The following is a 26085-nucleotide window of genomic DNA, read 5'->3' as shown; positions in this document are numbered from 1 at the left end:
GCGTTATGAGGGCCCTCGCACCCCCTGCACGTCGAGCCACGCCCAACACCTACAACCAGCACGTCCGATCTGATGTCACATTGATGGAATTCATGCATTTAACCACCAGCTAACATTTCATCTCATTCAATCATGATTATAGTCGTCCCACTAGGTGGCGCTCTTACCATTACTGACAAACATACATAAATAACAAACATTTCCGAGGTCGAGTCTCATCATGCCTGCGACCTTTAGGAGAGATTGGACATTGTGTCTCTGAGTGACAGCAGATTACTGCTTTTTGGCGAGTGATTGAAACTCCACGTGCCGCCATGACCACCCCGTTTTCCTGAACGTAAAAAGCTTCGCAATTTAACATCACAAAGGTCTTTAGATTACACGCGCTGGAGATCGGGTCAATCTGATGAAATTCCTTGGAGGAGTTCGTCAAAGTATGAGGCCTGAAAAGAGGGGAAAATGTCGCAAAAATTACACATTAATTTTAAAATGGCTGACTTCCTGTTGGATTTGGGATATTGCTCCAAGAGACTTTTTTGTACATCTTGAAATCTCCTATAAGCTCACCAGGTTTCAGACTTATAGATAAAACACAGAGCAGGGGCTGTTGTTTTGAAATTTTGTAGGGGGCGCTGCGGAGCCATATTGCGTTATTCAATGAAAATGATCACATAACAAGATAGCAGTTGTCACATTGGAGGTGTTCGCCAAATTTCAGGACTTTTTAAACTTTCCAAGCCCCTCAAAAGCCACTTCATTGTTCATGGTGAACTGCGTTGCCACCAGGGTGCGCCGTTCCGTTTAAAGTCACAATTTTCTCACTGAAGCATCACGACAGACTGATGTTAATATTCTCCGCTTTTGAGGTGGCCACGATGAACCTGTGAAAATCAGTACACTAAAATGAAACACATGACATTTCCTGTTGCCACTAGGTGGCGCTCTGCGTTTTCCTGACAATGGGCAGATCAATCTGTTCAGGGCGGGATTGACATCACGCCTGTAAAGTCTGGTACTGATCAGACTGGATTTCATTGAGTTATACTAATTTGTTTCTTCATGGCGAGACATCAAAGTTCGCCATGCTGCAGGGGTCACACCCTCTCGCGAAAAGTCACAGTTTTCACTGTAACCCAAGACCAACTCCTTAAGGCTTTCCTGGACAAATTTGAGGCTGCAGATGTCACCCATTACAATACTGTACCCCAAAGTTTAAAACATGACATTTCCTGTTCCCACTAGGTGGTGCTGTCCTTGGTGTCAAATATGGCAGTTGAAATATGTTCAAGGGTGGAGCCTTATCGTATGTGTGCTCTTTGGTCCAGGTCGGACCATGTATGACAGAATGAGAGGCAATAATATTTTCATGGCGAGTCATCGAAATTCGCCGTGGCGCCACGGCCTCACAGTATCGCGAAAACTCAAAAGCTCCGCAATTTAACATGGCCCAGGTGTGTAGTTGACACTGACCAAAGATGAAGCTTATACGACCAAATCCCAAGGAGGAGTTTGAAAAAGTTCGAGGCATGGAAATGGCGAAATTAGAGCCAAAATGTCACGTTCACTTCTAAATTGCAGACTTCCTGTTGGGTTTGCGTCAATGGCCATAACAGACTTTTTTGTTCGTCTTGTCATGATACACATGTGTGCCAAATTTCATACATGTAGCTCAAACGATGTGTTCGTAGGGCTGTATTTAACAAGGCATAGGTGGCGCTACAGAGCCATTTCCCAGTGCTCATATGTAAAACCATTAAAATACAAAATTTTTCACCAGACCTGGCATGTGTGCAAAATTTCATGAGTTTTTGAGCATGTTAAAGCCCTCAAAAAGGCAATTCATTTCAATGAAAAATAATAATAATAATAATAATAATAATAATAAACGGAGCAGATACAATAGGGCCTTCGCACTCTCAGTGCTCGGGCCCTAATGATAATAACAATAATAATAATAATAATAATAATATGTACTTTATTGACCCCCCTGGGGAAATTCCTCTCTGCATTTAACCCATTCACTCTGTGAAGCAGTGGGCAGCCATTGGGCGCCTGGGGAGCAGTGTGTAGGGACGATACCTTGCTCAGGCGTACCTCAGGGTGCCCCACTGCTCGATTGACACAGACTCGCGGTTCTGCTTCGTGTCTGATCGATCACTGATCTGAATCATAAGGTAGGAAAAGAGCGAGCAGGGAGAGGTGGATGTTGTGAAGATGAAGTCTGTGAGTTTCCCCTGAGCCAGAACGATTTAAAGGAGCATTCTGCATTTTCAATCCTGCTGGCTTTCAACAGCGTGAGCAGAGCGCTGTACCTGCAGGCAGGACCTGAGAGTGGCGCTTCACCTGAATTTGGAAGTTCAAAGTTGAACCGAAACATACATGGCAGTGTGAAATTAAGCGAAATGGCCCTTTAACCTGTTTTTCAGCTGTTCCAAGAGGCTGGATGGAGACTCAGTGAGGAAGCTTTGGAATAATGAACAAAACATGGACACATCTGCTGAGGCTCAGTTCCTCCTCATGGATTCTGGTACAGAAACACCGTTTATCACTGATTCTGTTATTGATTATCTTTATGTGTGTGCTGATCTCTGCTGTACTTTTTTATGTGTTTTTTTCTTGCGGCTGATGTGATGGACAACAAAGTTATTCTAATGTGTGATGCTGTTCTCAAATGTGTTTGGACTCTGAGGCTCAGGACGATCACAGCTTCACAGCCAGATGTCGGAGGTGCAGTCTCCGCCGGGATACCGCAGCTCGTGGGCCAGAACCGGACCGTCGGGCTCTTTACCAAAATCCACCAGGAAGTCCTCATTCAGGGTCAGACCGCCGTCCACAGTGTCCACATCAATCTGCATCATCACTGAACCCTCCCTGAGCACAGACACAGTAACAAGCATGTGCACACACGAGCATCACATTAGCAGCATCCTGTGAGTCATAAATGATGAAATTGGTCCAGGTGGACTGAGGTGAAACCCCTGCTGGGTCAAGGATCACACCTGATCATGTCGGGGTAAAACTGTTTGTCCCAGCCGCTGTACAGAGACGTGGTCACGTAGAGGCGCCGCCCATCCAGACTGAGCTGCAGCATCTGAGGACTTCCAGGGATACGCTTCCCCTGAGGTGGACACAGGTGAGACACAGAGAGCAGTTGTGATGAGCCACCAGCTGATCGCTCAGCATGAGAAACAGTTAAATCCATTTCTGTCTCCACAGGTACAGTCTACACCTGTACCCCCTCCTGGGGTTATCGTGTAACCATGGTTACTCTTATCAGGGGCTAAGAAGACACCGGTTCTTTTACAAAGAGACAGGTGTGCTGCTTCCTGCCTCTCTGCTTCGTGATACCTTTATGATGCAGGGGCGGGGCTGCTGCTGGTTCTCTGGGTCCTCCAGGACTCTGATGGGTCCGTCCCTGACAATACTTCCTCCCAAGAACACCTGGAAGAGACAGACAGGTGAGCGGTCTTGCGCTAACAATCCAGATCTTCAGTGACATCACCCGACAGGTGTGATAAAACCACACCTGGCCAACGAGCCGTGGGTTTCTGCGGTCTGTGATGTCATATTGTCTGATGTCACCGTGCAGCCAGTTACTGAAGTAGAGATAACGGTCATCCAGTGAGATCAGGATGTCTGTGATGAGACCTGCGCAGACAGACAGGTGAGGGGTCAGACAGGTGAAAGACTGCAATCAAAGGGAAATGACTGCACTCACTTGGCATCTCGGGCAACATCCATCCCTCCACCTTCTTACTAGGAATGCTGATGACCTTCTCTGCAGCCCAGTCCCCCTCCTGAGACACAGAAAGCACGTTAGCATAAACATGCTAACACACTAACAGCTAGCATGCTAACATCATCTGTCTGAGGTGGTGGTTCCAACAGCTGGTGCCGGAGCTTGGCTAACCTTAGTTTGGGTCTCTGCTTTAAAGCGAGACGTTTTCAGAATGAAACCAGAGCACATGTGAGTCGCACCTGTCTAACCTTCAAACCTGCTGAATGTTCACCACAGTTTGCTTTTCCAACTCGTCTTTCTTGTTTGTCACCTGCAGAGACCAGCTGATCGCTCTTTAACAGAACCACACACTCACTGCTGTTTTGTAGAATCTGAAGACAGTTGAATTCAGAGCACAGCCCACGTAGCCCTCAGCGGCACTCGGGTCATGGAGGAACCGGACCTCCAGGGGAATGGCGCCCTCTTCTCCTAGATCAAGCCTCTGCAGCTTCTTGTGGGTGGTCCAGTCCCAGATATTCAGGGCGCTGCCATAGAGCCCTGCAACACAACAAGAACCCAAAGCGTAGCAGCTGATGGATACTGATAAGGATTACTGGGACCAGAGCCGGGTCCGGAACAGACGGACACGAAAGATGCAAAGGGGGACACTGGGAGGAGGTTCAGACTCTTCCTCTAACTCACCTTCTTGGACATGAGCTGGATTAAAACCGTTAACCAGAGCCTTGGGCGCTCCCCACTCGGTGCTGATCATCACATTGTGCCGAGGCTGGTACCAAAAGTCGTAGCCGAACGGCACCGCCTCGCCTTGGTGCTCCCAGTTACCAATCACCTCGAACGTCTCACCATCCAGAAGAACAAAACCACCTGAGTGAAGATGAGCAGTTAAACTCAAAGACCAGCCCGACCCATGGGCTCCTGGAGTCCCATTAGTCTCAGCAAACAAAAGGGGCGGTGGCGTGCAGGGTTTACGATATGGTCTAACCTTTGCCGTTACCGGACGGGTCTCCCATGCAGCTGATCATAATCTGACCACTGCCCAGACAGTGGCTGGTGTGGGGGTTCGCCAGGCCGCACTTCCAATACAGCTCGATGGGCTCCACCATCTGAAAAGTATTTAATATATGTTATACACACGCACGCGCACGCACGCGCACACACACACACACACACCTAAAAATGAATGAAAATGAAAGAAGTGGGAGGGGTAACCAGACTCTTGGTCATTATTTTGACTTTTGAATCGCACCCAGACCTGATCGGAGAGTCTCAGCCCAGAACAGTCACCCCACAGCCTGAGGAGGGTTAATTAACTTTATTTATATTTAATTTGTTAAGTATTCATTTAAGCGTGGTCTATAACACCGCCCGGTCGAAAGCGCCTTTTCTCGTGGTTTTGTGTCAGAAACATTCCGCATTTAAAGACATGCGCATGTGTTTAAATGCTGAATGTTTTTAAAGAGCAGCTGTGCTTCATCATCCAGCCTGAACTCCGGATGAACTCCTCCTCCTCCTCCTCGCTCTCTGACAGCAGACCCAAAGGAGTCATCTGTCTGAATTTAAGGAGAGCAGCTGCTCTTCCTAAAGCTACCACATGCAGACTTCTCTGTGTGATCGCAGGTTTCTGTCACGTGGAGCTAAAAGCCTGTGGAGGGCGCTGCTGCTGTCTGTGGGGGTCTCAGGCTTCGGGTGGTGTGGGCCCCACACTCTCTGAAAGACCGGACGGGCCTCCTAACTTTACATTCCAGTCTTTAGTGCTGCAGACAAAAGGCGCCAGCCTGTTACGCAGCTTCACTTTAAGCGGTTTTCTCACGTCCCACCGCACTGACCCGCCACGGTCGACACGAGGCGAGGCCGACTGCCATCTTTAACCCCCAGCTCCCATCACAAGGTCTGAGTGAGAAAGAGAGGAATATCCCAACATGTCCAAAGTTCAGGCCTGACAGACCCGCAGCAGCCTTCACTTTAACCCTCTGCTTACTCCTGATTGCTGCGCGTGGATGTAAGCGTGCCCTCGGTCAAGGTGCTGTGTGACCACGCGGCCGTCTCGGGGGGGGTCGACATTTGTAAAAGTCGATTTGTATGAGGAACATGTCCATAATCAGTACCAGTGTGTGTGTCTGTGTGCAGTCAGCGGCCCCCAGTGCCGCGGCGTGCGTACCTTGTGGATTTTGGGCGCTCTGGGATTCGTCCCCACGTCGACCACGTAAATTCGGGATGAGATGAGCGACGGCAGGATCAGGAAGTTTCTCTTCTTGGAGGCGTCGTCGAAGCAGCTGCTGCAGGCGTTCCAGCCGGAGTGATGCAACTCGTCACGAAGGTTCGGCATCGGCAGCCGGTGGATCACCTGTGAGGGCATGGGTCAAAGGTCACAATGCAAAACAGCACATTGGTTAGCCTGTTCTCAAAGTTCATCTGTGACTAAAGAAGAGGAAGAGGAGGCAACTGACTCTGATGTTAGATATAAAACTAAAGGAGGAGGAGGAAGTCCTCGGCCTCCAGCGGGGCTCAGCTCTACCTGGCAGTAGGTGGGGGATTTGGGGTCCACGTCCACAGTGGCCAGGTAGTCAGGTTTCAGGATGCCGGTGTTGCGGTAGATGCAGGGCAGGTAGAGAATCTCCTCCCGAGGACCTTGAAGCAGAAACAGGTTTGAGCTGTGAGGAGGACCTGCCGAGGAGCGCGGAAGCTTCGGGTCCTCAGACTCGACCCAAACTCCAACTTCTCCTAAACATGCAGGGACTGCGACACAATGCAGCATCTAACCCGGACCCGGATCTTACAGCTTCTACAGCCAAAGAGCCGGATCTCAGCCAAACATCTGGATCTCCAGCCTGCAGGAAAGGTCCACAGCTGGGCCAAACCAGCGCAGAGCCGGCAGCAGACCTTCACACCAGGGCTCTGGTTCTGGACGGCTTAGAGTGATCTGCTGAGTGACCTCTGACCCCTGATATCCTGCTCAAGTTTAACAGGTGAGAGTGAATCGGGCTGCTGCGATTGGTCAGAATTCACCTGCAATGACTCCATAAATGCTACCTGTTACTTTTTCAGAAAGCTCAACACCGAGCGTCAAGGTTGGCGTGTCATTGTTGGCCCTTTAGACCCACCCACAATGTAGCCTCAGCCCCGACTGGGTCTCACCTCAAAACAGGAAAACATTAAAGTTTCAAAAGAAACAAAGAAAAAAGAAGCCTGTGACCTCAGCACAGGTCATGTGACACAAGCAGCAGGTTCCCCCGCTTTGTTTTACCTGCTGCTTAAAAGTCACACACAGCTGATGGGCTCACCCTTCATGGCGTCCAGCGGGCTGCGGTATCCCGGTCCACATCCTGAGCAGCTTGCTGAAAAATACCAAAGGTCAAAGGTCGTTAAATCCCGTCGTGTGTGTTTCCAGGCAGCTGCACATGAAGAGGACCTCACTGCTGACACAACATCGAGACCTTCAGTCTGCCCCAAGAGCAGGGACCGACACCTCTGACCTGTCTGGGGTCAAAGGTTGTATGGATCATTTTATTTCACTCAGTGCTCGTCTCTTTATGACTCTCAGCGTTTATCTGCGATGGTTACCGCGGGCGACGCTCTGCGTTCCTGCTGTTAATGTTTGACCCGGCCTTGTTTTAGCGCGCTTTACGTGTGGCGTAAATAAAGTTTGGCTCGTTTGTATGAAAGTGTCGATTCCATAAAGTTGGATATTTTGTATTGTGTTGCCCTGACAACAGAGGCCCAGGTGTCACTTTAACTGTACGGAAACCAGTGAGGACAAAAAGGAGAACCCACAAAAGACAAAGCAGTATTATCAACTACACAGACACGCACAGACACGCACACAGACACACACACACCTGCCTGCAGTTTTCTTGCTGGTAATCAATAATCGATAATCAGGAGACTCTCTGAAGAAAGTGTGCTGCTGGATAATTAGTGTGTGTCTAACACAGCTGAGGAAACACACACACTTCCTGTGGACTTTCTATGAGCTGCGCTGAAAACGAGTCTGGAGCGTTTAGGCGACCCGCTGACCTCGTGTTCGTGTCCTTTGTGTGCGTCCTTCCTCTGCAGTAAATATCAAGTCCGCCTGATTTTCATTTATCAGCTGTTTGCATCAGCAGGTGCAGCCGAGCGTGAAGCTGAGCCTGAGAAACACGCACCTAAGCCTAACCTGCTCCTCCTGGGGGGGAGGCTAGGAGAAGGAGAAAAGTGGACTCACCCATGTCTGAGCTGCGGTCTGAAGTGATCCAGCAGGTCTGGACTCCCTCAGACCAGACCCGCTGTAAAAACACAGGGAGGCGGAGTCTCCCTGCTTGAATGCCACAAAACAGCCAGTCAGAGTGCAGCAGTGGGGGCCTCTAACACACATTAACCCTGAATAGCCCAGAAACACTCTGAGCTTCCAGCTGTTTCCCAGGCAACCATAGCGCCATGAGGTCAGAGCACAAAATGCCGTCCGAGCTGCATTCTTATTGTTATTAGAATTATAATAAGACTTTCAGCTTCAATTCAAGGCTCTAAAGTCTTCTAGATGCTTGCTTGTGACAGATTTTTATAAACAGTCGCACAACAGACTGATGAACAGGTGAGGTCTGCCCTTCATCACCGATGAAGCGGGTAACAGACCTGGAGTTGATTCAAAGTGTTGAAGTAGGTCTGACAGCTGAACATGACAGAATCATTCCCGTGGTGGGAAAAACATCTTCACAGCCTCTAAAACAGTCAGAAACAGCGTGGAGGACGATCGCTGCGAAGCTCTACGGCCTCATAGATGGACATACAGAGTTTACAGCAAGGTGGAAACCTCTGGGTACACTCAGGAAGGACATCTAAAGAGCTGCACGAAAAAGCCATCTGAAAAACTCTGAGGACAACATCTGGGGTGAAGCTGACCTAATCTCATGGCTGAGGCCCAGCTCAGGAACCTGAAGCTCCAGGTGGCGGCAGCAGCAGGGTCAAACCTGCTACTGCCCCCTTTCTGACCCGTTTAAATTCAAACATGAACACTCCTCAATCTGAGCAAACTTTACCCTAAAATCTGCCTGAAGCACAAAAACTTAATAATAATAATGAAACATTTTATTTATAGGTACCTTTAAAGACCCTCAGGGTCACCTTACATCAGTACAACAAAATAAAAACATAAGAACAAATATGAAAGTTAAACATGTATAAAATAAAAATAAAATAAAAAGACATTGTTTTAAAAAAGTGGTGAGAGATTGTACATCTGGTGGAAGCGCATCCAAAGTGTCGGGCAGAATGACTGAAGGCTCCAAGTCCCGTGGAAGTCAGGCGAGCAGGTGGAGCAGACAGAAGGGAAGCTGAAGGAGAGCCGAGTGTACGAGCGGGCGAGTCCGTACGGAGAAGATCAGATAAATATGGAGGAGCACGGTTATGAAGCACTTTGAAAGTAAGAAGCAGGATCTTGAAATTGACGATCCTTCTTACCTGAGACTGATGAAGGGACCTGCTCGGCCTAAGTCATGTCATCGGCATTCACTAAGAGGCGTGACTAACTCAAATCTGCTTAACATGCAGGTTTATTCCAGCACACAGAGCGCCGTGAAGACGAGCGAGATACCTGAAAGTGATGCTCTCTAACCGGAGAGCAGAGAACTGCTTTAAACGTAGGGCTGCTCGATTATGGCAAAAATGATAATCACGATTATTTTCACTGAAATTGAGATCTCGATTATTTGACGATATTTATTTAACAATAACAATGTATTGAATAATGGCTTCAAAAAATAATATAAAATAGTGTGCAAATACTGATTACAGTGCAAATGTTTGCAATATAAAAAATAAATGAAAAATGTAAACATCTATGTTTAGTGAACTTCAAAATACTGCACAATATTTGATCCACGTCTGACTCCGTGAACCCGTAATGTTTCCACCAATGTTCCCTCAAATCTTTCATGTGTCTGAGCGAACACACAAACTCCCTGAGCGTCCCTTGGACCACTGTGAGCGACATCAGACGTGTGCACTGTGGTCACGCCAGCATCTAATCCATCCAAGTCACATGGTTTATTAAAATAATCAAATTACAGCATTTACATTTATGTTAGACTACTTTTAATTAACTGCTTTAGCCCACTTACAATGAAAATGTAAAAAATCCTGTTCATGACCTGTGTAGTATGTTAACACTATTGGAAGTAAAAAACTAACTCCAATTTTGAACTCCAATTTTGAAAACACAACTTTTTTTTTTTTTTTTTTTTTCATATAAAGCTCTGACTTGTATTATGAGTCTGTGGTCTGGGAGAGAGTCTGTAACTCTCTGTCTGCAAAATACAGCATATAATGACCAATGCTGGGCAATTAATTATATAGTTACTTCTTCAAAAAAGTAACTCAGTTTGGCAAACAACAAAGTTTTTTTGCAGCTTTTTTTTTTTTTTTTTTAAATGTAGCCAGGGCATTTTTAAATAAACATTTCAAACTATTTACAGAACAATCAGCTGTTCTGCATCAAATCTGATGCCACACAAATTATTTGTGCCACTCCAAAAACTAATTTCTGTCCACTATGAGATAAAGGAGAACAACAGCCTGATACCTGCAGGCCTGACAACAGGAGATGTATCACTGCTGTAACACCTGTAACATTCAGCAGCCGCCTCATTGTTCTGACACACCAACAAAACTATTGACTACACTACACACTAACTACACACTAACTACACACTAACTACACACTAACTACACAAGATTTGCGCTAAACGTCTCAAATCTCTCACATCTCAGAACACCGCCGTCACTCCTAAAACTTCCCCCCGTTTCTTAACAACTAGATGCCACGTTGCCATATCATTTTTGATTGGTCGACACGGTACTTTTTTTCTCCACCAATAGGGAAGAGAGAGGGGTGGGGTTTTGTTTTTGCTCACAGGCTTTCGGCGCGTTTTCCTTATAAAACGCCGTTTTACCGTTCTTCCGCAGTGAATATAAACAACGATAGTATTCAGGAAGAAAACAAAACATTGCAGATATTTTTATCATAACTCTGGTTTTACGTGGCCGATCAACACAATTTAAAAACTGGTATAAAGTCCACACTTTTTCCGTCAGTTGTTCCGTCTGTCCTGCTCACATCTCCAATGGTTGGACACGTTGTCATTAACGTGGCTTCAGTGCACATCAGCCACGCCGCTTTGCTAGCTAAACACCGGTGTCGGCACATAAGGACGCTGTCATAGCCTGTCAACGACGCTGATTGGCTGCGTTTATACGAATGTGAATCGCATTATTGGCTGGACTATAGGATAAGGTGGCATCGTTCTAATCCCACACAGGAGCAGCCAGTCACTCACTGACTAACACTGCAAAACAGAATTGTTAAAGTTTTAATTTTAATTTCAATTCAGGTTAGATTTTTTTTGTGCGCAACGCAGATTTTCTGTGCGCAGAGACCGTGCCAGCAGTGCGCAATTGCGCAGCTTAGAGGGAACATTGGTTCCCACACCACTGAAGTCGTTTTACCTCTCTTTTCAACCAACAGCATTCTTTCTTCAGCAGCCATTATCCTCTCCTCTCCAAATAACTTCTGCTTAGCTTTCCGAGCTTTCCGAGCTTCCCTCGGGTCCTCTTAATTGTTGTGACGCATGTTCGAAACGCAGAGAGGTGCGCTCGATTTGCCACACGGAGCAGTGCGAGATTAAAGCACGAGGGAGGTGCTAATAATCGGCTCAGTCATTTTTAATGATCGTTGAAAACCCAGATCGTAATCTAGATTAAAATTCGATTAATTGAGCAGCCCTATTTAAACGGGTTCAGTTCAATCTTCATCATCTTCCTCCATCTTTCATCCATCCTTATAAGGACCAGGGTGGGGGTATCCCAGCTGCCATTCAACTCAAACACTGAGGTAAAAGAGTATGTCACAGTAACAGTCACTTCCTGTTTCATCACCTGGACGTCACTAACAGTATAAACATTTTAATTTGAAACATCACAGGTGTTTTGGACTCTGATTGGACGCATTAGCTATTTTAATGAAACCAGACACTGAGCAGCTGTGTGGTCTGTGGCACCATGTGACCCTGGCAGTCAGAGCTGCCAGGGTCACATGGTGCCCCGCTCTGAGGTTTGGCGTGCGGACAGGAGCGACACCTACCTGACTGCAGGATCCGACAGAAACGGCAGCAGTACAGACGGCATGAAGCAATTTTAGATGAACAGACCGTCAGTGACGCCGCTCACCTGGCACATCATCACGGTTAGCCCCCTGAAATGATCGTCTAACCATCCAGTTACTGGTGACGGTTTACTCAGATTACACTGAGGCCAATGCTGAAACAGCTGGAAGAGATTTTTTGAAGAAAACTTTATTCCCTATTTTCTTGCTCCTGTACCAGCACTGATTCGCCCGTCCAGAACAGTGATGTCATATTTGGTGTGGTAACCATGGGGGTCTTTATGGGGTTTGTGTTGGTCAGAGGATCTACTGTCAGTCCTTCTCATCCCCAAACACTCTGTCCTCACATTATCCGGCAGGTTTAACGTCACCTGTTTCAAAGAACTCTCCCGTCTGAGGTGGCGACATTTTAGTTGGGACATCCCATATAATGAGCAAAATGTGTTTGTCCCTTATTCTACCTTAATGGTCCCATATACTGACCGTTACCTACAACGCCAACCTTCCTGCCCTCTGCAGATCTCCACAAACATCACCTGTATTTACAGACTGAACTCATTCATGATGCATTTGACTTTTCATTTTATTTGAAAGCATTTATTTAATCATTTATTTTAGCTGAATACTGTTGCTGAACGTTCTCTGAACTCTTTGTCCTTAAAGACCATATTTTCCTTTACCTGTGTAGCTCTGCAATAACTTGCACTAAAGGTGTTTGAATAACAAAGTTTGATTATTGATCACAATTTATTGAGAGCTTTGAGGGGAAAGTGTCTCTGAGCGACTTGTTATGAAAGCGACCTGCTGCACTGTCATTGTCACTCGGACTCTGAACAGCAGGTAAACCTGATAAGATAACAGTCACATGGCGCTCTGCTGATTTGTGCCGAGTCACCGACGGGCACAACAAAAAGTTGTTTTCAGAGAGTTAAAGAGACGGACTCAGAGGTGGAGATTCTGGTTTTATTAATGAGGAACATCATCTAAAGTCTGTACAGCAGCACCAAAACATCATCAGCTTCACTAGGAGTCATAATCAGACAGACGCTTCCTGTCCACAAGATCCAAACCAGTCAATCAGCTTCCAGGACTCCATCGTTCATCAGAAGAGAACCAGCATTCACCTTGCGTTTCTTGCTTTAGGGTTAAAGTGATCGCCACAGTGGATTACTGCGACCACCCATGATCATACCCAAATTCCACTCACGCTCCAAACATGGGTGGAGTTTTTGGTATGATGCGGGTATGATATGATGCCATCGAGGGGAGGTCCACTTCTGCTCACTTTAATGACTAAACTGTTCGATCAGATTAGAGAACATGCTCACTTTCTGCACGCAGTGATGAATCTGCACCTCCATACGTTGTTTTCACCTGTGGTCGTTTTTTGTGACGGTTGTTAGCACATTTCCGTGTCAGTGTTCCTGGAGGATCACATTGGCCCAACGAGTCGACCTGGATGCAGGAACTTCTGAAGAGGTTTTAAACCGTTTATGAGACGGACCTTACTCCGAGAGCACGTGGAGATGGATCCTGATTGGCTGGTCTGGAAACAAATCTGACCGTAAATACAAAAACATAATATGAGCGGTGACTCGGCCACTCCACGATCCCTTTCTGTGTAGAACTCAAACATGTCTGTCAGAAAAGCACCTTCAAGGTTCATTTATTACCAAAAATAACAAACGAAGCAAAAATTCTCCCGTCTGTCTGCATGGTTCACACGAACGGGGTGCAGTTCCCCTGTCGTCTACTAGATGGCGCTCAAATAAAAGAAACAGACAATGCAACGCTCAAGGAGCCGTTTCCACCGTTGTTCCCCGCTTCGCCCCCAAACCCCCAGTGCCTGTAATGTTAGCACACAGCTACAGTAGCTTACTGTCGATACCTTGACAGGTGTGCCGGTACCGACAGACAGAAGGTTCCGCCCCCAGACTGTACTCCTGTAGTGTTAGAGATGGTGCAGAGTCAAGCCTGTAGACCTCCACCTTGTTCAGCTTTCCTCCTTCCTGCTGCCCTCCTCACCGTTGGGCTCGCCGGATTCGGCCCGGCTCTTCACCGTTATCTTCCACTCGTCCCCAACCTCCTCGCCAATCACTATCCTGGTCTCCCTTCTCTCCTTGCTCACCTCCTTCCTATCCTCCTCTGTCTCCTTGCCCTCTTCTTCACTGTCCTCCTCTATTGTTTTAACCTCCTGTTTCTCCTCACTGTTCTTCCTGTCTTCCTCCTCATCTTCCACCATCTCCTCCTCTATCCTACCTTTCTCCTTAGCTTCCTTCCCTTCCTCCTCCAACTGCTCTCTTTGTTCTGACTCCTTCCCTGTCTCTTCCCTGTCCTCTTTCTCTTTTTTCTCTTCATCTTTTTTGTCCTCCTGATTCTCCTCTGATGTCTCTTCTTCTTTCACAGCTTGTTCCTCCTCCTCTGAGTCCTCTTCATCCTCCAGTTCCAGCAGATCTGGAGAGTCTGTCTCTGAAGCTTCAGCACCAAGCAGGATCTCAGTCAGCATCGTCAGTAGCTCGGACTGAATCCCGCCTCTTTTATCAGCTGTTGTTCTGATGTTCAATTCCACGTTCTCCTCTTTGGCTCCCACCAGGAGACCCGTCAGATCAAATGACTTCTTCCAAAACTGTGGGATTTTATTCAGGTGTGTCAGAGCCTCGACCACCCAGTCAAATAACACCTGACCCACGTTTGCTTGGAGGGACTGGGGTGATGTCTCCTCGATCTCCACTGGATTCTTGGCAGTGAACTCTGACCAGCGTGACAGCAGAAAGCGCTGCAGCACCGGCTTCACGCAGATCTCCACCGGCTGCAGACAGAAGGAACAACCCCCAGGGATGACCGCCGGCAGAGTCCCTGAGCTGCTGATGGAGGTGAGGAACTGATCTCCCAAGTGCTCCCGATGCCGGTCCAGGACCAGCATCGATTTACTATGCTGAGCTGGGCCGGTCCGCAGCCACACCTTATTAATCCAGAGGTCCAACGCTTCCTCCACCGACAGCCCGTCTGGACTGGCCTCCAGCAAAATGAACTCTGGCAGGTCTCCTTCATTGAGCTTCCTGTTTCCCAGCACCAGAGCAGGTAGGATGGTGCCATCAGCCAGCACCGTCAGGTACACGGTGAGCAGAGGCAAAGACCCTGTGAATTCCAAGGCCTCCGAGCGGCGAGACTTCTCCTGAACCAATCTCAAGTCCACAAAGATGCAAAGCTCATCCATCGCGGCAACGGTGCTCATTGTCAGCTTGTGGGTCTGGATGATCTTCTGGGTAAACTCCCTGAAGGTCTTCACTTTGGCTTCCAGAAAAGGCGGCAGGATGCGATCCAGTGTTGCAGCCCTGCCAGAACTCTGCACACCAAGTCGGTGCTCCAGCATGAAGTTCACCGCCCAGTCGTAAGAGATGCGGAAGGAGTCACTAAAACCTCCTTTCTTCTTGAGGGTGGAGGCTTTGTGGAAGAGGTTGCTCTCTGTGATAGGAAGCTGCTGCTCACGCATGGATAGCACCCAGGCCACCATACGATCCGCACCATTGGTTTGGACCTTCAGCTCCTGCTCCGTTTCCTTTAGGCGCTTCCGGGCCTCTTTAAGCCAGGACCGGATAAGTGGAGCTTCGGTTGCAAAGACGCGAGAGGCCTGGCGGACTCCATCACACAGAGCGAATAGGGCAATCCTCAGCTGACGGGCGGTCAGGGAATCCTCACGCTCTTTGGAGGCAGGTGCGATGGCCGGTGGTTGGGCATCGCCATTTGCTGTTGACGGCACATGAAACTCTGGATGTTTCACATCTTTGATAAAGTCTTCCTTAACCTCTTCAGTTTCTTCAGTGTCATCCAGGTCGTCCAGTCTCTCATCATCAGAAAAGTCCAGGTCCTCCACAGGGCCCATTGTCTCGTCCACGCTGTCCAAAACCTCGTCCACCTCGATCGCTCCGCTGCAGCAAAGACAAACTTTTATTAGTAGTTCACATCAAATAATCAGACATTTAACTGTGTGGATCAACACATACCTTATTCTGTCTTTGAGAAACCCAACTTTGATTGATCCTGTTAAAAACAAACACAGCTCTTTGAAGTTCACAGCAATAAAACAGCTCCTTCAGAGTTACTGAGTGAAATACTGACCTTTGTTTAGAGGCGACAAGCCATGATATTCCCAGAAGCAGCTTGGCTGTTTGCACAGGTTGGCTTTGCAGATGATGCAGCCATACACGCTCTCGTGGCGGATGTTCTTCAAGTTGCAGTTCTTGCACCTCTTGGAGACGTTGCTGATCTTCGTCATCCTGTGCCTTTGTTTGACTGGCTCCTCTGGAACCTCATTCCTTGTCACGCGCGACGTCGCAATCTCCATTGTCTCGAAGTATTTCTGGGCACACTTGGCGAGCTGATTGCCCAAACGCTTGCGGAAATTCACCTGAGTAAAAAGACCATCCTGCACCCAGGCGGGAGGGTTCTCTTTGCGGCTCTCACGCAGCACAATGAAGGCGTTGACGATGCTCAGGTTGACCAGGAACCAGAAGAGGCTGCGCCAGTGACGGTCCTGAGGGACCCCTCCCAGCGGGTTGCACGCCAGCAGCTGCTTGCAGATGTCGACGCCCCGCATGTTCTCCTGCAACAAGCGGAAGGCCATGGGGCGGTCGATGGGATCCAGTCCACCTACTTTGGTCTGAGACCTTCTCCAAACAGTATCTGGCTCATTTGGAGTTGCATTTGTTGATAGACACCCCATTTCCTTTGTATCCCTCCAGCGAGTGGCCAGCAGGGGGCCAAACTGTCTTTGTAGGAAGTCTCCTGGTTTCTCTAGCTTGCCCTCCTCCCACAGCTCCCTGGGTAGGATGGAGCTGGGTGGAGGGAAGGAGCTGGAGGCATAAATGCCCTGATCCAGAAGCTTCTGCATAAGTGGAACAGACGTGAGCGAGTTAGCAAGGTAGAGCTGGTGGTGTTTTCCCTCCAGACCGTTCACCAGTTCCGGCACTACGGTGAAGCCTGGATCCTGACCCGCCTTCACCCCCACCTGTATGAAGAGACGGTGGCAGTAACCAGACTTGGAGTCACAGAGCAGCCAGATCTGAGGTTGAGTCTTCAGGTTCCCTTTGGTTTGGCTGCTGCCCTCTTCCAGGCTGGGCAGCAGCGCCCTGTCAATGGTTAGGCAGCAGTTCGGCCGGTAGGCATTCCAAATGGCTTTGCTCAGGATTTCCAGCATGGGCCTGAAGATGTGTATCGAATCACTGGGTTTGCTGGTGCCACGGTACTCGTCTGTGGTGAAGCTGCCCATGCGGATGTTAGTGGCGATCTGCTTGAAGCGTTTAAAGCTCATTGCTCGATAGAAAGTGTAGCTGTTGTCATAGTGACTCCAGGACCAGTAGTGCGACGGGTCGGGAAGGTTCTGGATCCCCATTAGAATAACCAGGCCGATGAAACCTTTGATCTCGTGGGTTGTGACGGGAATCCAGTCAAGGCAGGTGTTGCTGAGGAAACGGCAAGTTTTGGCGTGGGCGTTGGTCTCATTGGTGATCAGCTCGATGAGTGCTGCCGGGAAGACCAGGTTGAAGTAGTCGATGGCGTCGCTGTTCTTGGACAGGAAGTGGTGAGGGCCGCTGTTCTGCGTGAAGGGGCGGATGGAAGGGTAGGCATCGTTAACCCCTGCTGGTTGTTTCCAACCATCTGCTGACTTCCAGGAGGGGTCAGGAAAGTCCTTGTTCTGGTTTAGATCCCTTCGCTCTGAAGATTGGGGCTCGTCACTGTGGCAGAACTGGATGTCCGGTTCAACATAGGCTGGAACAAAATACAAAAAGAGGCTAGATCAACTCTAACATTTAAGCAACTCATCAATCTGATTCTTTGGAATTAACCTAGATAGGTAAATCAGTCACACCGACCTGACGCAGGTTCAGAGACGTCCTGTCTTTAGAAGAAAAGACTGAAATCTAGAGCTAGTTAAACTCTCATCACATTTAAGTGACATCTTTATACCGTCGTACATGTGTCAGGAGGTTGGCTGAGATGCCGCCATCACTAAAAAAAAAAAAATTCAACGTCCGTCTAGATCGCAATCCTAACGTCAGTACAACCTAGGCCGTTTCTCAGTATGTGTGGAATTGTGATACATCATCAGTCGCAGTACTGTTGTAATTCAAAGTACGCATCAAGCCAAAAATTCCCTGATGTGTTCTCACTCCTCCCGTTCTATCGACTATGCATCGGCAGTGACTTGTGTTGGCTTGGTGCAGCCAAATATCCCAAAATGCATTTTGTCCCAAACCCAAACGTGGCAATGGTGGAGGAAAGCTGCTAAAAAGTTTGAAATATTACTCTTTCTGGGTCACAAAATAAACTTTAAAGATATTTTCAGGGGAGAATGGTGCTGTGTAAACTTCAAATACCGGCACATCGCTTTCAGACCCCCACGGTCTTTCACTACTCAGGTTAAACATGATATACAAGTTAATATATATATTATATATAAGCTCTAACTTAGATCAATTTTAATGTTTGTTTTATTTCAGTGTTCTATTTGTTCTGAAGTAAATCGGTTCAGCTTCATAACCCAACCGTTTTATTTCATTTTAAAGTCTTACTCTGAGAGCTGTCAGTATGAATTTCACCCGTCATATCCACTGACTCTGAATTAAATCTAACATTAAAAATGTTTAAATTCAGGAGGAAACATTTTCACCGGGAACAAAAGTAGCGTGTTAATACGTGAAGATCCTGAAGGATCCAACAATGACCAGATTATATTTGAAATATTTGTTCAGTTCTCTTCCAAACCCCTGCAGCTGTCTGCTGTAAGCTTTGAGTGTTCACTAAAATAAAAATAAAAGCATTCTAGCACCTGTTTGCTTGAGCTGTACATACATGTGTACTATTTTTATTAAGAGAGATTAAGTGTGTGTTTCTGTCATGTAGTGATTGTGCTTAACTGTATGAAGGTTATGAGACAAACCGATCATATGTAAAAGCGAATTTTGCCAAATTGCTTATCTGGAACTGTGATGTCATCACCTACACTGTTGTTCCAATTGTATAACGATCACGCTGCATTCTGGGGAAGTCCGGACTCCCGTGTGAACTTACGAAATACGGACAGGCAAGAACGTGAGTGCAGACTTGAGTGTTGAGAAACAGCCCTAATTTCTGCCTGTTCTGCTGCTCACTGCTGAAAAACACTTAATCACAGCAAGATTATTCCCTGGATAACTGCACGCTTCATCTGTGAACTGGTTTAACGTTAGAGTCTCCACAGCTGCTACAGAGTAGAACCTGGATCAATCAGTTAACAGTTTGAAGTAAATTAACTGAAATTTTAATTAAAAAACATCTAAAAAGATTAAACAATACATGCGCATCAAGAAAGCATGCATGAATGAGAGCAGCAGCTCCGTGTTGTTCAGGAAGTCAGAGGCACAGTGGGCCAAGTGGGGACGTTTAAGCAACCGGAGGAGCAGAAACTGGCTGAAACCCATCTACCCACCAAGGAATCAAAAATCTAAATATCCAGGCTTTGTATTTCCCAGCTGAATCACTTCTCATAACTTCCTGAAACGGAGAAAAATCCAGATGTTCTGGCTCTCTCCGCTGTGCAGAAAAAAGCCTGTACAACACTGTTTTTCATACAGGAGCAGCTGCGAGGCCGAGGTTAGTTTGTTCACGCCAAATCTTTCACCCTGATGTGACTGACGTTTAGAGCAGAATGCAAAGAACAGGGCTGGAGCCTTCAGACTGAGTTACACAGCTGAGGCTCCAGGAAGTGCCCGAGTAAACATTTACAGCTCAGGCAGCCCGCAGGCTGAGGACAGATCTTTAACTAACATTGCTTTAAGACTGGATGAGTGGATAAGCCTGGAATTTTCCATGTTGCATCTACAAACTTTAAACAGCAATTGTTAGGCTGAGTAAACCTTGCCCCCCTCCCCCCGTTGTTCCCCTGGTTACAGAGACTGGAAACCTTCCAGTTTTATTTAGTTTGGCTGCACAGCTGGACGCCATCACAGCCATGGATCAGTTCCAGGCTCTCCACCAGGAAAAGCGTGATTTAAGAGGAAAACACAGAGACCGGTGTGAACGCCAAGAACCCGTTGAGCTTTCAGCTTCAGAGACGTCAGCTGATTTCCCCCCGACCAACTGTTCATCAGCTCCAGTTTATCCTCAGCAGGCAGTTTGTGCTACTCTGCAGCAGCTGTGGAGACACTAACGTTACACCATGAAGAAACCTTTGATTCACACTTTATTAGCTCCAAATACACACGTACAAGTACATGCACACAACACGCACACAACATGCAGACACACCACATGTGGTGTGTCTGCATGTTGTGTGCGTGTTGTACCCGCTGAGCCGTCCCTTTTTTCTTTTTCTTTTTCTTTTTAAACGAGCAGCTGAAAGCAGCCTGTTTGGGTGTAGCGATTGTTGCTGTAGATTGTGTTGTTATGGGTGTAGTTGTGGTGGTGCAGTCTTACTCCTGATCCTGCAGGTGGCGCTGTGATGCTCTGGGTTCATCAGCAGGTGATTGGCCATCAGGTCAGCTGTCTGAGAAATGAAGTCACACCTGAAGCACTGCAGGTGGAACGGGCTGAGCGGTGAAGAAGAGAAGAAGAAAATGAGAAGGCGGAGCTTTATGGGCAGCGTGAAGACCAACCTGATCAGATCAATGAGGTTCTCACCATGGAGGAGGCAGCCTGTGCAGGGGGACGGCTTTGTCTTTGGAGCGCGGGACGTGGTGGCTGCAGATAAACGATCAAGCATCTATGAATCCAAATTACTGCACATTACTAAAGAATACTCCTGCAGTACTCCGATTACTTACTTGATCATGTGAGCAGCGTAGGCCCGGGAGCAGCAGCTGCTGTAGGGGCAAAGCAGGCAGTGGACGTGAGTCGGGTAGTGGGCGGAGAAATCTGAGGCGTCGGTCCCGCACTCCAAACACACCAACCTGTCGTCATCACATGACCTCCTGCAGGAGGAGCAGAGAGATGCACCTGAATCATGTGACATCAACAACGCAGGAGGTGGGGCCCAACATCGACGTCACCCGTCACCGTCAGCCTCACCTGTTGCCATGGATTCGACGGCTGCCCAGCTTCCTGGTCGGGGACCGCGGTAATTTTGATGCAGTGGGGTTCTTCTGGATCAGAGACCTCTGTGGCTCCATCATGATGCTGATTGGCTGGATGAGGGAGGCGGGGTTCTGGAGGAGGCGGCTTCCTGCTGATGTCCCCGAGGGCCTCATCTTGCCATAGGTCCTGATGGTTACCTGAAGACACACGGACCAGTAATGCCACCTGTTTGGAGTAAGACATTTAAATCAAGACTGAGGCGCTGACCTTTGACCCCGGTGGCAGGCCCTCCAGCTGAGGCGGGCGGCGGAAGCTGCGGTGGTTTTCCAGTTTGTGCTGCATCTTGTCTTTGAGGAAAACGAACTGCAGACGACACCTGTTACAGTGGAAGGCCTGGTTTATCTAGGGAACGGAAAATTTCAAATTAAAAGACCAGTCCACTCCACTGCAAGTCTAACCTGGTGTTTGTTCGTCTACACCTGGTGCGTGTGCTTACCTGGTGTTTGAGCAGGTGCTGCCGGTAGCTGACGGGATTTCTGGTCACTTTCAGACAGAAAATGCAGAGCAGGAAGCACGAGTCTCTGTGGAAGCTGGCGAAGTGCTGCAGGACGTCTGAGTAGAAGGACGAGCGATACGAACACACCTGCGAGGTCGTAACACCTGAGGTAAGAGTCAGACCTGACCCAGGACGGCCCGTAGGTGGGGAGGGGCGGGTCAGTGGTCACACTTACCTGGCAAACGTAAGGCATCTCGCCCGGTTTGTGATTGGACTTCATGTGGTTTAAGAAGACCGGCTCGCTTTCAAACGCCCACTCACAGATACGACACATACCTGAGAGAGACAGGTGACAGGTGAGCCCTGAGCCACAGAGTCCAAAAACACAGGTAAGCACTCCGTGTGTGAGTCTTACAGGAGGAGAGGGTGGGGCCGTGCACCTGGTCCTCGTGGCTCTGCAGCTGAGCGTCGGACGAGAACTGACGGTAACAGAACCTGCAGCACTTCCTGTCATCATTGCCGGCGCCATTAATCAGCTCTGAGTGCTGGAGCATGTGCTGCATCAACCTGCACACACACACACACACACACACACACACACACACACTAAACATACAGAGCACCGCGTCTGTATCCCGGTGTGTGCGCAGGTGCTCACCTCAGGTTATTCTCTGACAGGTGAGAGCAGATCTGGCAGGTGAAGGTGGAGGTTTTGATTCCCAGTGGGAGGGGCTTCCTCAGACTCAGATCACCTTCAAATGTGCCGTAATAAAACTCCTCCACGCTCATCACCACACGGGTGGAGTCAGCCGAGTTCGTGCTGACAGTGGAAGGGGCGGAGCGAGCGGCTGTGGGAGCAGGTGACACACACACACAGGTAAGACGTAACAAATCTGAGCACACACAAGCACTGACAGGTTATTGTTGTACCGCTGCTGATGGGAGTGGCTCTGGTGACGCCATTGGCTGAACCCAAGGGGAGGGCGGGGGACCCAGCCAGCTTCAGTGTATTGGCTCCACCCACTTGGGTCACCTGGAGGTTAACTGAAAAACATGAGACTGGTCAGTTTGAGTCGCTCCTAAAAGAAGCTCCTCCCACTCTAGGAGTCACACTCACCGGGTGCTGGTGTAGAGGTGCGAATCGTCAGCGTGGCAGGCAGCTGCATGGCAGTGAAGGTTGAGCCAGGCTGGGCGGGACCTCCTGAAAGGGCGGGTCCTGGCCTGACCGGCGACACGCCCACACTGGGTCGAACCAGCTGACCAAGCGACGGGGCTGTGGACAGGAAACGGCTGATTAGCGATCAGCTGACATCGATCACGGATATCCGTCACCGATTGGGTCGACCTACACTGGATCAGCGTGAGCGGCTGCACCGTCTGACCCGGCTGCAGGTTCAGAACCAGAGGAGCGCCGGGGTTCACCACCGTCTGCACCGGGAAACCCTGTACATGCAAACACACGACATCACCATGACACAACATGGAGAAACAGCTTATCAATCAGATGTAGGCCCGCCCCCAAACCCGCCCCCGCTTCCTGCTCTTCTCAGACTGGACCAAAATCCTAAAGTCAACTTCCTGTTTTATGCCGTCAGAGTTGCACCAAACCAGGAGAGTTTACTGACATCAGCTGAGCAAGAGGATTTCCTCACAGACCACTTTTCACAGCAGAGAGGCGCCCCCTGCTGGGCATGAGAAAGAATGCAGGTTTAACGCGCTGCGCCCACGTTTTACATCAAGGGTGAGGAACTCCAAGGGCCGGTGTCCTGTGGGTTTTAGATCTCACCTTGGGCCAACACACCTGAACTAAATGATTAGTACAGGTATGTTGAAAGGGTAATGTAGCCATTTAAATGAGCTGTGTTGGCTCAAGGACACATCCACAACCAGCAGGACACCGGTCCTTGGTCCAGCTGAACAGCAGGGAGTGGCTTACAAAATAACGAAGATTATGATTTAAAGTAATCGTGAGCAAAACACTAAATCACTCCTCCGCCCTTTAAAGCGCTGCAGTCAGGCTTTAAAGGGCAGAGCCTAAACTCTGGATTATTATTCATGGTTTAATTTATTATGTTATAGTACACATGTACGTTTCATGTTATGTTACACTTTACTCTCACGTTATAGTAACTTTACAGAGGAGCGTTTGGTTTGGCTGACCTGCTGCAGCACAGGGTGCGTTTGATTTCCATACCCATACCTGCGTAGTGGTGAGCAGGATGGGCTGGCTGCTGCCGGTGCCGGTGGCTGCTGGAAGTAGAAATGTTCCACCCGCTGTCTGAGTCAGGATGAGTGGTGGAGCTTGAGCCATCAGGGGCGGGGCCGTGGAGGCAACCGCGGAGGGAGGGAGCCGCGGGGCAGAGGAGGAGGTGGTAACGATAGAGGGAGGAGGGGGAGGTATCACAGAGGAAGAGGACACGACCTGGGCAGGTGATGAAGCTGAAGAAGAAAGAATCGGTTAGCAGATTTTCTTTCTTTCTTTCAGATTTTACAGAGGGAAGCAGAAGCACAGACTGCTCCTCCACATCCCAGGAACACCTTCAGCACACAGCACTGCGTCTCTGCCGCTTTAGGCTGTTCCAGGATCAGCTTCAGCTTTAACACGAGCTTCAGACATCGTCATGTTTAGTTCTCCAACAAAGCTGCTGAAGCTCTGCCTGTCCCAGAGAAGAGGTCTGCTGCTTTCACCTTTGACCTGCTGACCCTTTCCTCCACAATGTGTTAGCTCTGCTGCTCTGACACATGAACATCAGACAGAGAGTGGCCACGCTCAACACCTGAACCTGATGATACCTGTAAACTCAGCTTTATTTATCTTGTGTTAAATCACACACTCAACAGTCATCCTGTAAGTTAAAGAGTCTACAGTAACACAACTGATCAAAGATCAAAGCATCCGAGTGAAAACGCCGTCTGTGTGCTTTGGGATCATCCAAACTCAGTTTAGGACTTCTGGATGTCTGGGGCTCCGGTTGGTGTCATCAGGTATTCAAAGAAACACTGAACACATACCTGTTGCAGCAGGTGTGATGGGTGGTGAGGTCCTTGGAGGTGGAGTCTCAGAGACTGGGAGAGGAGACGGAGAATCCTCCACTACATGGAGAGAGAGAGAGAGAGAGAGTGTCTGGTTTTAGGGTTTGGGTTCGGGTTCAGGTTCAGGTCCAGAGTGTCCAGAACTGGTTTTAGAGTTTGGACCTGGTCCAGGATCTGGTTCTGAGACTCACCTGGCTCTCCATAGTTGTCCATGAAGTCCATGTCATCTTCCTCCACACTGTCATCCACCTGTTGCCATGGCTCCAGCTCCTCCTCCTCACACTCCATAAACAACTCTGTATCCATGTTGCTATGGAAACCACCAGAGAAACCATCATTGTAAACAAGATGAAAGAAAAATCTGACCAGCAACATTTCCACTACATCACATGACATTCACGTTCAAATGTTTAAAAGGGGCAGGGCTTTGTCAAATTAAAGTCCCACCTGGTACTGCATACCTGCAGCTTACCTGAGAGCCAGGTGAGCAGGTGATCTTTTCACTGGTAACTTTAACTGTAAATATTCAAGTGTGTTTAGTTTCAGAGAACACCTGTGAGCTCAAAGACCAATGAGAGAAAGGCGCAGTCGTCTCTCAGCGTTACCGCAGTGACAGTAAACTATAAACTACAAAGACTGAAGGGACAGACCGCACACAGAACAAATCAGCTGAAATACTCTGTGGTGTGTTCACAGCCTGAGGACAGGTCCCATCAGGTTTGATGCTGATCAGCATCACAGACTCACAGGGCGTGTTTGTGTCAGTGAACCTCACAGCTGTTCAGTTTAGTCCCGGTTTAAGTAGAAGTCGGTTTATTTAAAACATTTATGATTCAAATGAGGACATCTGTGCAGTTTCAGTCAAACACCTGCGCTTGCCTAACACACTGATCAGGATGACCTGACCCCGCTCATCACGCGCACAATCACGGCAGTGGCGTTAGTGTGGACAGACTTCCGGTCACTGTGACGTTTCGATGTTTTCTGTTGCTGCCGTTTGTACTCCGTCTCTTTGTCACGGCTCTTATTTTAAATAAAGTAGTGGTATGATTAATAAACGCTGGCCTTCATTCGCTCAGCTGACGGTGAAGTTAAACAACAGCAGCTCTGTACAAACTCTGATGTCGGTAAATCTTTTTAAATAAAGTTGGATTCAATCAGTTGTAGTTTGCAGGTGTAATGGCAGCTGCCGCCGCAGGGGGCGCTCCGCCCGCTCTCCGGGTTTTGTTCCTTTGAACCCGGCTGAGACGCGCCTGTTGGCGGGGACCCGAACCTACAGACCGTGCGGGCCCAGCTGAGCCGAGCCGGGTCACCGGGCTCTCGAGCTCAGCACGAGCTCAGCACGCACTGCGCGCACCCCGTCTGCACCGCCCCACCAGCGGTAGCTCGCCGCTGCACACCGAGCGCCTCCCGAAAGCTTCAGCGGGGCCTGCGTGTGACACTGGGACGAGCCGAGCCGAGCCGGGCTTACCTGAAGCTGGAGCGGCACCACGGAGTTCGGACGGGTTCGCACGGCTCTTCTCGAGGCGCGCTCCGGTTCGACAGTCAGGGGGCGGGCTTTCCGCCCGCTGCCTTTTTACAACCGCCGATTGGGCCGCACAGATACGTCACTTCCTGTTCAGGCGTCCCTGCAGC

At 48.7% G+C, this 26085-nt stretch overlaps 2 protein-coding genes across 3 annotated transcripts; both read right to left on the bottom strand.

Moving 5' to 3' along the window:
- Positions 1–1955: 1955 nt before the first annotated feature.
- Positions 1956–11267, bottom strand: selenbp1 (selenium binding protein 1). 2 transcript variants are annotated; one of them, XM_039618977.1, is made up of 12 exons: positions 11216–11267; positions 7021–7074; positions 6255–6367; positions 5898–6083; positions 4722–4842; positions 4421–4603; positions 4095–4276; positions 3719–3797; positions 3527–3648; positions 3349–3441; positions 3000–3118; positions 1956–2871 (listed from the first exon to the last, which is right to left on the bottom strand). In XM_039618977.1, exons 1-12 carry the CDS (start codon positions 11253–11255, stop codon positions 2709–2711), a joined length of 1455 nt encoding a protein of 484 aa, XP_039474911.1. In that variant the 5' UTR covers positions 11256–11267; the 3' UTR covers positions 1956–2708. The 2 variants fall into 2 exon arrangements, with proteins under 2 accessions (XP_039474911.1, XP_031605198.1); XM_031749338.2 differs by lacking the exon at positions 11216–11267 and adding an exon at positions 7941–8004.
- Positions 11268–12819: 1552 nt separating this feature from the next.
- pogzb (pogo transposable element derived with ZNF domain b) lies at positions 12820–26028 on the bottom strand. Its single transcript, XM_039619392.1, has 19 exons — positions 25922–26028; positions 24642–24760; positions 24430–24510; positions 23618–23856; positions 22767–22860; positions 22535–22690; positions 22348–22461; positions 22076–22265; positions 21833–21984; positions 21653–21753; positions 21418–21564; positions 21189–21323; positions 20916–21118; positions 20672–20818; positions 20529–20588; positions 20325–20437; positions 15990–17639; positions 15875–15911; positions 12820–15799 (listed from the first exon to the last, which is right to left on the bottom strand). The coding sequence occupies exons 2-19, from the start codon at positions 24754–24756 to the stop codon at positions 13864–13866; spliced, it is 5670 nt and encodes a 1889-aa protein (XP_039475326.1). The 5' UTR covers positions 24757–24760; positions 25922–26028; the 3' UTR covers positions 12820–13863.
- Between the last annotated feature and the right edge of the window lie 57 nt (positions 26029–26085).

This window comes from Oreochromis aureus, linkage group 11 (genome assembly GCF_013358895.1).
Source record: "Oreochromis aureus strain Israel breed Guangdong linkage group 11, ZZ_aureus, whole genome shotgun sequence".
NCBI classification, from domain to species: Eukaryota; Metazoa; Chordata; class Actinopteri; order Cichliformes; family Cichlidae; genus Oreochromis; species Oreochromis aureus.
Note: the sequence above shows the minus strand (reverse complement) of the source record. Positions and strands in the feature narration are given on the sequence as shown.

What these genes read in the sequence shown, in the direction of transcription:
- selenbp1 (XM_039618977.1), bottom strand. Translation starts at nt 11,255, where the DNA reads ATGGCTGCTGAAGAAAGAATGCTGTTGGTTGAAAAGAGAG. An exon ending in AATCCCCCACCTACTGCCAG is followed by an intron (nt 6,084 to 6,254) that starts GTAGAGCTGAGC and finishes ATGCCCTCACAG; the next exon opens with GTGATCCACCGGCTGCCGAT. An exon ending in TCCAGCTCATGTCCAAGAAG is followed by an intron (nt 4,277 to 4,420) that starts GTGAGTTAGAGG and finishes GTTGTGTTGCAG; the next exon opens with GGCTCTATGGCAGCGCCCTG.
- pogzb (XM_039619392.1), bottom strand. Translation starts at nt 24,756, where the DNA reads ATGGATACAGAGTTGTTTATGGAGTGTGAGGAGGAGGAGCTGGAGCCA. An exon ending in CATCACACCTGCTGCAACAG is followed by an intron (nt 23,857 to 24,429) that starts GTATGTGTTCAG and finishes TTTCTTCTTCAG; the next exon opens with CTTCATCACCTGCCCAGGTC. An exon ending in TACGCTGCTCACATGATCAA is followed by an intron (nt 20,589 to 20,671) that starts GTAAGTAATCGG and finishes GTTTATCTGCAG; the next exon opens with CCACCACGTCCCGCGCTCCA.